The sequence below is a fragment of the Manis javanica genome, chromosome 3 (genome assembly GCF_040802235.1).
Source record: "Manis javanica isolate MJ-LG chromosome 3, MJ_LKY, whole genome shotgun sequence".
Classification (NCBI taxonomy): Eukaryota; Metazoa; Chordata; class Mammalia; order Pholidota; family Manidae; genus Manis; species Manis javanica.
In genome coordinates this window covers 16,388,536-16,401,111 of record NC_133158.1, presented here as the reverse complement: position 1 = coordinate 16,401,111, position 12,576 = coordinate 16,388,536, and the positions used below count along the sequence as shown (strand labels likewise).

The 12,576-nt window shown below is 39.1% G+C and overlaps 1 protein-coding gene across 5 annotated transcripts in view; it reads left to right on the top strand.

The window, feature by feature from the left end:
• FRMD4B (FERM domain containing 4B) overlaps positions 1-12,576 on the top strand; it is a 294,561-nt gene that overhangs the window by 265,631 nt on the left and 16,354 nt on the right. For all 5 annotated transcript variants that reach the window (XM_017669988.3, XM_073230889.1, XM_073230891.1 and 2 more), the window contains 6 exons: positions 6,884-6,960; positions 8,685-8,823; positions 9,299-9,440; positions 10,315-10,448; positions 10,539-10,658; positions 11,792-12,020. In XM_017669988.3, the coding sequence (XP_017525477.3) occupies positions 6,884-6,960; positions 8,685-8,823; positions 9,299-9,440; positions 10,315-10,448; positions 10,539-10,658; positions 11,792-12,020 (841 nt within the window). The remainder of the gene's footprint in view (positions 1-6,883; positions 6,961-8,684; positions 8,824-9,298; positions 9,441-10,314; positions 10,449-10,538; positions 10,659-11,791; positions 12,021-12,576) is intronic.

The window sequence follows — 12,576 nt, the reverse complement described above, 5'->3', positions numbered from 1 at the left end:
AAACAGTAAAGATTTTTTCATACTGTACTTATGACTAAAGATTGGTTTGATTTTAATTCATTTATCCTTTAAGAACAAATTTCTAACAAGAATGTAATGAGCCCTATTTCACATTTTTTTCCAAAAAAAAAGTATATTGAACCCATTCTCTTTGCAAGGGCCCTGAACTAGTGTTTCATATTCTTTATCTCCTTTAAGGAAAAAGCCAGGTCCCTCTCATCAGGGACCTAACAGTCCATCTGGCAAGACAGAATCATCTTCAAAGTTAGGGATTGTATTAAAAATATTTAATGACCAGACTAGGTCCCAACCCATAAGAAGGGATGCCAGTTAAAAACACCGAGAAGAGCCATGCAGATGCCTCCGAGCAGCAGGTCGGCCCTGGTTGTACCAAATACAAGAAGTGAGCCCTCCAATGCCAGCGTTACCAGGAAGTCATTAGGGTAGCCCGATGAGGTTAAAGATTTGGCCACAAAGGAAATTGAGGTGAGATGGCATACTCTTAGACTGCCAGGTGTTTATATCATGCATTTCCTGATACCTAGAGCTTTTCCTGAAATACTCAGAAAGTTTTACTCCTTGTTTTTAAGACATTGAAGTTTTAGGTATAGAAGGTTGTGACACAACATCTGAAACTAACAATCACTACTTGAGTGTGTACCATTTGGGTATGTTATGAACTTTGAGGTCAGCAGACCTGACACTCAGCAGGGCCTCTTCTAGTCTGATCAGTTGTTTTTAATCCCCCCAGTAGGCAGTGTTTGCCTATAGAAAACAATCTGAACAACTGTTTGTTCCTAAAGGCATTACCTAGTTGAGAAAAATAGAACTCCAAAATTTGTTATCTTAGAGCAAATAACTTATCTTTTTTTCATCAATGCACTCCACCTAGCAAAGCATAGTGACCAAAAATTATCCTCTGACTCAAGGTTTCTCATTATCTGTGCTGCGGACATTTGGGCCAGATAAATTCTGTCCTGAGCTTGGTATGAAGTTCAGCAGCATACCTGACCTCTAACCACCAGAGGCTAGTTGCCCTGACCCTCCAGTGTGATACGCAAAATGTCTTCAGACCTCGCCCAATGTCCTGGGGGTATGGGTGAGAGCAGGGAGTGAGGTAGAATCCTCTTTGGTTGAAAACTGCTAGTTTGAATAAAATTTGAGGGACGTGGAGTCCTTTCCTCCAAATGGCTGCCCTAACTGCTGCTTTTTCCCCTGTGAGGTGGAACTGGCAATTGTTCCTTTTTTTTCTTTCTTTCTTTCTCTTTTTTGTTACCCTAACAAATGTCCAGGCGAGAAAGGCAGGGTGGTGGGCTATGGTTACGCTCTGGGGCTGTTCCGGTGCCTGGTTGTGTCTTGAGTGTGAATTTCAGATAGGCTCCTACTTAGCTTTGTGACCACAGTCAATTTACTTAAACCTCTCTGAGCCTGTTTTCTCTTTTGCAAAATGGGGCTAAAAGTAGTACCTCTCTATGGGGCTGTTGTAAGGCTCATTCTCAGTCACATAAGCATTTGATGGATAGAGGAATGGCTGGATAGAAGGCAGGTCAGTGTGGCTTTCTAAAAGCCTATAATCCTGCAGAATTCTATTCTTGTGGTGCTCCAGAAGGCAAAAGAGGTCCACTAGCTGTATCATGGGTACTTACACTATATTCATTGTGTAGCTTAAATGAAAAAAGAAAAATCAATCATATGCTGATTTTGTTTTGCTTCATGTTATAGCAAGGGATCACCCTGGGTGAGTCATTGTTTGATGTACATTCATACACTATGGCTGTGACTATCCCAAATTTAGTCATTCCCAGGTCAATTTGCAGCTAAATGGTTAACCTGTGTTATAAGTGCTATTAAAAAAAAAAAGCTTCTGATGACATCCTTCCTATCCTTGCTTAGTCTTAAATCTTTGGGTGACTTCTTTCAATTTGTCAAGATTCCAAGAGGCAGTCTAATCCTTTCTGTCCAAGGCTTCCCTCGGGTTCACCCAGGAAGTCCCCCTTGCTGGTGGCAGGTGTATATTGGGGTATGCTCCGTGTCTGGGTACCCCAGGCAGGAGGGAGCTCACCAGCTGGTGCCGCCCTGCGTCTCTCAGTGGGCGTGCCCTTCCCTCATCCACCCCTCCTCCCTGTGACCTCCTGATACAGGAACAGTGCACAGATTTCCTACCCAGAGGGTGTATCAGGAAACCACCCATGAAATCAACAGAAATACAGCAGTTTTTACAGAGGCTGAAACTCAGAATTGGAAACCTGAGGGACACAGATGTGTCAACAGAATCACTTGGCTGTTTCTCATCAGTGGAGAGATAGATGTGGGATCCAGACAGTTGTTTCTAATTCTATTTCTGCTATTAAGTAGCTGTCTTCCATCCTCACAAAGACACGATAAAATTAAGGAATTGGACTGGGAGTCTTTCATAACAAATACAGCTTGCTTTATCACTTACTGGATATCTATTCTGAGTCAGGCACTGGGCTAAGTGCCTCATAAACATAATCTCAGTCAACCCTTACAGCAACTCTGTGAAGCAGGCATTGTGGGTCCCGTTTTACAGTTGAGGAAACCGAGTCTCAGGAAAGTTAAGCAAGTTGCCAATAAAACAAGTGGTGGAACAGAACGCCAACCAAGGCAGTCTGACTTGGTCCAATTGGTCCATGTAAGCCCCCGAGGGAGGAGTCTTATTCACCAACAAGAAGAGGACTTTAAACATACAGGGTGGACAGGATATATGTGTTTATTGAAGAGGGATGAATAAATGACTCCAAGAGCATCTAACATGTGTGATACCCAGTTTCCTCAAAGTCCTTCTGCTTCTCCTTATGGTCTTTTTCTAAAGTTTGACAGTAGCCTAAGATACTTAGGAACCATTGTAATTGTGGGATGGGGACAGGTAAGAGGCAATTTCTTCTATTTCTTTCAGTCTATAGTAGTGCCTAGGAGCTAACTAAATATTGATAACAGATTTCAACAAAAAGGCTTAAATGTTAAACCTGCACATTTCATTAAATGAAGCATAATAATGCATAGAAAATGATTCTAAAGCCATCAACTCCCTCTACATATAAGGATAAAGGGAATTTATTCTGATTAGAGTATTTTACACAAGTTGGCTTTCAAAATACAGTTTGATCTGCTTTGGTTTTCTGCATCAGTTTTAAGTTTTTGACTATTTTTTGAGACATGATGATTAGTGTGACCTTAGAATATGTTCTCTTATGTAGTTCTTTGATTATCTCTTTGTTACTATCATTGTTTTCATTGCTCCTCTTTTATTTTTTTCTATTTTATATATCTACTTATTTATTTTTTTATTTTGCAACCTCAAAGTTAACCCCAGCTATTATTTCACGTGTCGCTATCTGCTTCCTTCTCCTGATGCTAAAGGACACAGCTAATCATTCCAGATGAGTGAATAGCATATAAAGGAATCTCCAAGCCCTGATTTATAGTTTTATTTTCACCACAGAAGTATTTCCTTTTGTCACTAATACTATAAATTCTAAAACCAATGCGATTTCAAACTCATCGTTGCTAGTGAGTGCCACAGAAACAACAATAAATATAATTAACAATTGTTATTATGCTTACTTAATGATCCCTTTAAAAAACAGTCTAGCTTCATATTCTTAACTCTGTTGCAAGGCAAATAAAGCTCCTCCTCTTTTTTCCTCCCCCCTTCCCCCCCACCCCAAATCTCCATGGAGAGTAGGGATTTTGGCTTGGTCAAAATATTTTTTACTGTTTAAATATGAAAAATATATATGTGTTTGTGTATACACGCCTATGCATATGTAATATATTAAAAAGTCTTGCCTGTAAGACATCATACCCTATAATGCTTCTACTCTGTGTGGAGCCTCAATGTTCTCTAAATAATAGAAACTATGAAGCATACTTTGGTTCCCTCTACATGCCTTTGAACTTTGATCTCTTTCCTTAAATGGTTGTTTGCAACCCTTTTTCATCGTTCAGATGATAGAGTATTATTCCTTATGATATGACAGGCCATTTATCTAATGTGAGGTCCCCAGCCAGGCAGGTCAGCCTGGTGCATATTTCTTTGACCAATTTCCCCTTCTCCTTCCATTGGTCTGAAATATCCACCTGGTTTTGACCAGAGGAGGGCCTTTTATTTATTCTTAAAGGAAGGGAATGATTGGTCAGTTGCCTGCCATGTGCCACGCACTGTCCTGGCATGTTTTGTGAGGAATCTTTTAGTAAATGAATTCACTTCACCTCATCTCCTTTGCCGCCTCAGAGCTTCATCCTGGCTCTCTGAGATCAAGAACACCAAAATCACTTAAAAGCAGAACAGAAGAATGTTTTTAGAAATTTCAAAAGAAAAACTAGCTTGTTTCAAGTTAGATCAAGTGCCACCACAATTAGAAGTATCTCTGAGCAACTTCAAACATCGATAGGAATCACAGTGGTAATAAATGTCTAAAATAGAAGCCTCTCCTTGGTTAGGAGGTGGAAATCACACTCTTGTATAGACCAATCTATGTTCAATTTATATAAACTTCTTTGAATCCAATTTTGCAAAATTTAAAAAATACAGGAGTACCAAGAATATAACAACACGTGCATAACCACTTAAACTGATGATTAATATTTAACAACTAATATTTTGCTGAATTTACTTCACTTTATTTTTTTTAGTAAAGTAAATAAAACATCACTGGTAATGTTGAAGTTTTCTGCACCACGTACCACTCACACGTTCTGCCCCACCCTAGTGGCAACCACTGTCATGAATAAAATTTTCTGTCATTCGAATTCATTTTTGTACCATTACAGGCATGTATATGAAATCACATTTTGCATAAAGACTTCAGGTGGGGAAATGGCTATGCCTTTCAGACTTTGAAAGTCAACCTTGTTCCTCTGACTTCCTTCGCAAACCCAGGTGCCATCTAATTTCAAATTCTTTAAATAAGTTTAAACCTTTCTTTCACCTTTTGAGTAGGGTTTTTGCCTGCAGGGAGCACGGTTGTTCTCATTGCAGGAACATGCTGAATAGAGGCAAAGCACTAGGATTTCACATTTGTAAGTGATAAGAGGGGGAGGTGGTGACTTTCAGGGATCATGTTTCAAGTCCAGCCCTGGGTTTTATGTGTGTGGGAATGGACGCAAAGGGAAACACAGCTGAGCTGCATTGTGGATCTTCCTGTAGAACCTGTTCATGTCCAGGGTGAGTAAACCCACATAGAAATGTCTCCCTCCAACAGCCTCCGGTGAAATTTGTGCCGGGATTCAAAGCAACTTACTTCCCAGGAAGTATCATCATCTGAATACATGTTGTACCCCATTTAAAAGATATGCGTCTCTCCTGAGAAAATCTGATGGTGAGAACATTGCTCTCCTTTTCCTGATCAGAGGAAGGAGTGGAACTGGGGAGGTGTCACTCAGTGGCGTTGCTGATGTCAGTAGCATGTCAGCCGTGGGAGGTACCGTTTGTGAAATTGAGTTACACCTAAATGTCTTGTGAAACTCAGTTCAGAACTCATCAGAGCTGACAACTAGGAAGCAAGAGGTCAAAAGAACCTTGGGGGTTTCTCTCAAATTTCTGTCCCATTTTTGGAATCTCTGGATTAAAAGAAACGAAAGTCTCAAGTCTACAGACATTTTAGGAAGTCGGTATGTAGCTTTAAGCTTTTGCTAATAACTCCATCTACCTGGGTGATTGTTGTGGTGACAGAAGACTGCATGTTTGGTCCACGGCGGGCTGTGTTCTTAGTGTGGGCTGGTTTATTTTACTCTGTAGGGATTTGGGGGTCCAGTTTGAATGCTTTTGTCTTCCTGCTGCATGTGCCTAGGGACCTTGAGCTCATGCTCTTCCTTTACATGAGGCTTACGTGTTTGGGAAAAATCCTGGTTCCTGTGCTTCAGGAAATGGTTTTACTAGTAATGCATTGCAAAGAAGTTACTATTTAAACAATTTAAATGCTCTTTCAAGATTCTGGGAACACAACTTAAAAATCCAGCCAAAGTCTAATAATGGAATGAAATTGCTGTGCAGTTATTTCCCTAATCAACAATACTGGAAGAGGAATTCGGTTATGAAGTCCAAGTTGAGAGGGCAAGCTGAGGCTCGGACTAGTACAAGGTCTAAGACAGAATGTTGGGAATGAGGCCTAGAAATGCGCTGGGCACACTCAGTTCTGTGAATGAGCTGTTTTTTTACAAATTATTTGGTTTTCAAATGCACGTGGCTAATACATTCTTTTTCTCCCAGTCATACAGCAAACAACACTGAGTGCAGCAATAGAAGGTCAGCAGTGGAAATACAGAAGTGGGTTCTCTACAAAATCTGGAGGCTCTGCTCAGGCACTGAAAGGGCAGCTCCACCTTTCACCCTAGCCCACCCCCACTCCAATTCCTCATGCCTAGTGACTGTCACATTTCCGGGACCTCTTGGGGGAGTGAAAACTGGAAGCACAGAGAATCACCCTTGCTCGGGGTTCTGTTTTACTTTCACTTTGCATTCTTTGGAAATTTAATCTGTGGTCTTCCTGAAACATCACTCTGAAATCTTTCCATTTGAAGATTCAAAAATACGAAGTCAACATTTTTGATCGGAAGGCATGTGCTTACCGGGATCTACAAGGATTTCCTTGCTAACTTTTTTTTTTAATTGAGTCAGAGGAAAAACAGCATGCATGTTCCCCACAATTGATTGGTTTTATTTTCAGGGAAGATTTGTTGGTGAGATGAAGATTACTGTCAGAAGAAAGAATAAAATGGTTTCAGGTTGTAGTTATAAAAAGACTGAATCATGTATTTTGCTGAAATCTTAGTGTACCTTCTTGAATATTTTATTTTTAAGCTGATTCATAGGTTTAGAAAAATTAACGTTAATTAAAGCTGTGTTTTCTTCATTTCTTAGTTATTCCAGTGGAAACAGCTGGAGAACTTGTATTTCCGTGAGAAAAAATTTGCTGTTGAAGTTCATGATCCACGGAGGTGAGAATCACTGCTTTGTTCTGTATGGTCAGTGGCTGTATTAATAATGCTGCTGTGAACATTCATGTGCAAGTCTTTGTGTGGACGTATTTTCGTTTCCCTGGGGTATATACCCAGGAGGGGAATTGCTCCGTCATGTGGTAGCTCTTTCTTTACCCTTTTGGAAGTCTTCCAAAGTGGCTACACCATTTTGCATTCCCACCAGCAATGTATATGGTTCCATCTCTCCTATATCCTCCCTAACGCTTGTTATTTTCAGTCGTGTGTGTGTGTGTGTGTGTGTGTGTGTGTGTTATGGCCATCCTAGTGGGGTGCAGTGATCCCTCACTCTGGTTTTGATTTGCAGTTCCCTCATGACTAATGAGAGCTGAGCATCTTTTCATGCGCTCATCGGCCACTTGTACGGCTCCTTTAGAGTAATGTCTATTCAGGACCTCTGCTCACGTTTAAATGGGATATTCCTGGTCACTCTGAACAACAGTTGCCAAGTTATCAGCATGAATTCAGTCAGGATTTTAGGCTGTCAAAGCTCTTCAGAGGGATTCTCTATCAGTCCTCAGTGGTTGTTTTTCAGATCCATTTATGGGTGCTTGGAGGTCAGAGAGATAGGGAAACAGCTGTGATAAAAAGATGACCTGAGAGATAAGCCAAATTCCTGCAAAGAACTTTGGTACCCTCCTCTTTGCCTGCACATCGTGTGTGTCTGCCTGACCCCAGCCCTCTCTCTCCTGCCCTCTCCTCTAATGCACTCTCCTCTTCTAGTTCACAAGCAGCACTCTGGACTAGTTTTGAACTTGCAATTTGCAGACAATATCATTATGTTCATCCTCAGATAATGTCAAAGCTGGTCAAGTCTACCTAGATTTGAGATGCTCTTTTTTTTTCTTCCCTAATTTATTCTCCCTTTCTCCTATATAGCCTGTCCCGCCACCCTCTCCCCTACAGCAACCACCAGTCTGTTCTCTGTGTTTATGCGTATGTTTCAGTTTTGTTTGTTTTGTTTTTTAGATTACACATATGTGTGAAATTATATAGCATTTCTCTTTCTCTGGCTTATTTCACTTAGCATAGTACCCTTTAAGTCCACCCATGTTGTCGCAAGTGGCAATATTTCATTCTTTTTTATGGCCAAGCAATATTCCATTATATACATGTACATCTCTTTTACCCATTCATCTGTCAGTGGACTTTATGTTGTTTACATATTTTGGTGTCTGTAAATAATGCTGCACTGAACATAGTAGTGCATAATCTTTTTGGATTAGTGATTTGGTTTATTTGGGTAAATTACCGGAAGCGGAATTACACATCATATGGTACTGAGATGTGTTTTTTACCTTGAGGAAGTCACTGACCCCCCAGGTCTTGGTTGTTTTGTCTGTAAAATATTACAACATTTATTTCCAAGCTCTTGTGATGGTTGCACATCTTACAGTTTTTAACTAAATGTTTTTAGTACATCCTCTAATTGAACAAATTCTTTTCTGCTTTGGAGTCTGTGTATATGTGTTTTTTTAATATGCTTGCTTTACAGAAAGGTATTACCCCATGTGATTGGTTTTTTCATAAAAGGAGAAAGTCAGAAACATGGCCCCTTTCAGCATAAGAGTGTGGCAGCAGAAAAGCTGTTAAGAAGATGCTTTTTTCTAGCATTACTCACTAGGTACATTGGTGTTGTGCTGGGCCAGAGGTGAATAATGTGAGTGCTTTCCTTAACCTTCTAGGATTTCAGTGTCAAGAAGAACCTTTGGGCAAAGCGGCCTCTTTGTGCAGACGTGGTATGCAAACTCCTCTCTCATCAAGTCCATCTGGGTAATGGCAATTAGTCAGCATCAGTTTTACTTGGACCGGAAGCAAAGCAAGGTAAGTAACTAGAAGTGTTTCTGTGGGATAAACTCACACCCCTTGTTTGCTTTCTGTTTAGAAGATAAACTTTCTCAGCAAAGATGCAAACACATGTGTTTTTGTCCTTTGAGGGTTTTTTAAAACTTTACTACCAACTGTTTTCATTTTTCTCATATTTAAAAGATGAACAATACATAACCTGATTTAAAAGTTGTAAGATTTGCTAACTTCTTGGCATGTCTGTGTACACTACTGACATTTTAAAGTTAATGATTGTGCTGTGCCATGAGAGAGAACTGTACATAATTACTAAAACATTTTAGCTACAAAGTTCAAGCCTTGTATTTTTTTTCTGAAGAGTGTCACTTTAGTTTGTAAAAATTCTAAACTGTCCTCTGTGTTAACGTGTGTAATTCTATAGTAACTTAATTGTCTTATTAATCTGAAATTGATTTAATTGAGTGAATTGCATTTCAATGTTTATACCTCTTAGGCAAAAATTCCTTCAGCCAGGAGTTTAGATGATATCGCAATGGATTTGACGGAGACAGGAACAGCAAGGGTCTCCAAACTGGTGACACTGGAGGCAAAGAGTCAGTTTATCATGGCAAGCAATGGCAGTTTGATCTCCTCAGGTAAGATTCCGAGATTTTAAAAAGTGCAAGCAATCTTTGTTTTATTTCACTTTTTTTTGTCACAAACCACCTTTAAGTGCATCTTTAACCCATAATATTGGGAATAAATAAGTGTATCAGAGCTTACAGTATGCAGCAGATTTTGTAAAATTTTGAAAGTAATTTTTTTAAGAGTCTGAAGAAAGTTAAATTATAGTCAGGATGTATAAGCAACACTAGATGCAAAGGTATTCAATGCCTCAAGGAAGCTTGAAAGGACATTTTCTGCCCATATATTTCATTAGTTTCTTTTTCCCACCATATTTAGTTTTTGATAAAGACAATTGTCTGATTCTCCATTTAATGTATAGTGACTATAAGCTATGACACTCTCCCTCCTACCCCCGCTATCATGTGATTGCTGCCCCAAGCCCTTCCTCTATGGAAATTCTGGAAACTCTCATAACTAAGTATATGTAAAAATGAATTTTCCCATCTAAACCCCATTATCAACTTGTGAATCTGAAGCACAGAACATTGCTTGTCTCACTTGTTTTCCGAAAGAACATTCTAAGTGACTATCTGAAGGAACATCTTACCTTGTCTCCTGCTCAGGAAAATGAGATTGTTCCTTGGGTGTATCTGAAAGCAAGTTATCATTGCTTCTAAAATGAGTGAACCAAAATGCAAAAGGCATATATTATTACCAGGCTGTGTTTGATGCCCAGAAGCATGAGAAAATGTTCTCCAGTTTCCTTTTATTATGTACAGAAACAAGGAAAAAAAGAAATAAACTATTATTTAATAGTAGGTTTGGCTTTAAAATCCTTTGTCCTTTAAAAAGGAAGGAAACATGCCTTGCATAAACCTTCCTGCCCCCGCCCCATCCACACAGGTTCTCAAGACTCAGAAGTTAGTGAGGAGCAAAAGAGAGAAAAAATCCTTGAACTCAAGAAGAAGGAGAAGCTGTTGCAAGAAAAACTCCTGAAGAAAGTGGAGGAGCTTAAGAAGATCTGTTTGCGGGAGGCCGTGAGTGTCTTCTGCTCTTGGGGCTCTTCAAATTGTGTTTGGCACTCCAGCCAGTGTTGGTTACCCCCCTCATTCTGTCCTGTTTTACAGGAGCTCACTGGCAAAATGCCAAAGGAGTATCCTCTGAACGTAGGTGAGAAACCTCCTCAGGTCAGAAGGCGTGTAGGTACCACGTTCAAATTAGATGACCACTTGCTGCCCAGTGAAGAGGTATGAGCACATATCTGAGCGTTTGTATTAGCGATGAGACAGAAGAACTGTCACTGAATGTGGTTGACTTGTTCTTTTGGTTTTGGAGTCACCGCTGTACATTTTTATCTTACTGGTTGAAAGCAATAATGTAGAGCAAATGGAGTTCTCTCTTTCATGCACGGTCCAATTAAAATGGAGTTATTTCTCACTACTGTACTCCCCCAAACCTACAGAGCATTAAATGAACCCCCCAATGTTTATAAAATGACAAACATTATTATAAGAATTAAGAACTCCAATACTGGACACTTCCAGTTAATGTTTAGTAGGCTTTGGCAAATAGTTTACCCTCTCTGAATCCTCATTTCTCCGGTCTCCATTTCCTCATCTATAAAATGCAGGTAGCAATTGTTCATCCTTTTGAGGTAGGTAAGGAGTATTCAGTGAGATAAGACATGTACAGCAGTCAGGTATAATAATGTTGAAACACTGTTAGCCAATATAGAGTACTTTCTCATTTGCATGTCATCAAACAATATGATCCTGCTCATGTTTCTTGTAGAAATTTTCCCATCTTGGGTTTAGAAAATGTAGCATCAATAATAGAGTGAGATTTGCTGTTTCCTGAGTGTTCACTATATATCCAGCTGCAAGCTAAGCAATGCACATAAATTACCTCATTTAATCTCCACCATCTACTTTCCATACTGTATATAGTAATGCCATTGCACAAATGTAAAAAAAAAAAACTGAAGTATTAGAAAATCATGCAGGGTGCCCAGGGTTATGTAACCTGGAACCACCACATAGGGAAATCAAACCCAAATTAATCTGTCTCTAAGGCTATCTATGTGACTATAACATTCTGTGTCTATGAATCTTGGGTTAAGAATCCCTTCTTGGAAAATATGATCTTCACCCAACCAACTGAATGAATGAAAAGCCATCCCCTTCTTTGAAAAAGAAAGAGTTGGACTAATGAGAAGTTTATGTAAATGGAGGAAGGAGGTCATGTCATCTAGAAAAATGCTTGAGGATACTTACGTAGTAAAAATAAGGAAGATTTTTTTCTCAAAGAGTATCTGATTTGAGAATTCACAAGAAGTTTTATTTATTCGGTGCATGTGAGAGTTGATGTTGTATAAATGCAGGATCCTACTTTGCAAGAACTGGAGAGCAACTTCCTAATACAGCAAAAGCTGGTTGAAGCAGCCAAGAAGCTTGCCAATGAGACAGACCTTTGTAAAACAGTGAAGAAAAAACGAAAGCAAGATCACACAGATGCTGTGAAAAAACTCCAGGAGATTGAAAATGCAATAAATGAATACCGAATTAGATGTGGAAAGAAACCCAGCCAGAAAGCAACAGTTATTTTACCAGGTTAGTAATAAGTAAGGTTTTTTGACTCAAATAACCAGTGCCCGATGATACGTAGCATTTCCAAACCAGTTCCTTTGGTGAGAGATAAAAGAAAGAATGGAATTAAAAGTAAGTTTCTTAATAAAAGTGGTTTGGAATTTCAGCCTTACAAAATATGAAACTTGGTGTTTGGTGACATTCTCACTATTGTTAATACCACTATTACACTGCATTAATTTTCAGGATAAAAGAGCTTTCACGGTGATATTGGTTTGATATGGGCAAATGTTCATGATATAACATGAAATGCAGAAAGGCAGGGTACAAAATTGTAACCACAACATGATCCTGACATTGTATAAATATAGACACAAAGACTGGTTGGGAAATGTTTCAAAATACTACTAGTTGGGGAATTTCATGTAACTTAATTTTCATCTTAATACTCTTCTGTATTTTCCAAATTCTCAACATTATGTATCTAAGACTTTCATCTTCAGAAAAGAAATAAACAAAACAATCTCACTTATTATGTAGAATTCAAGTCTAAATGACCTTGGATATTTAATTAGCACTG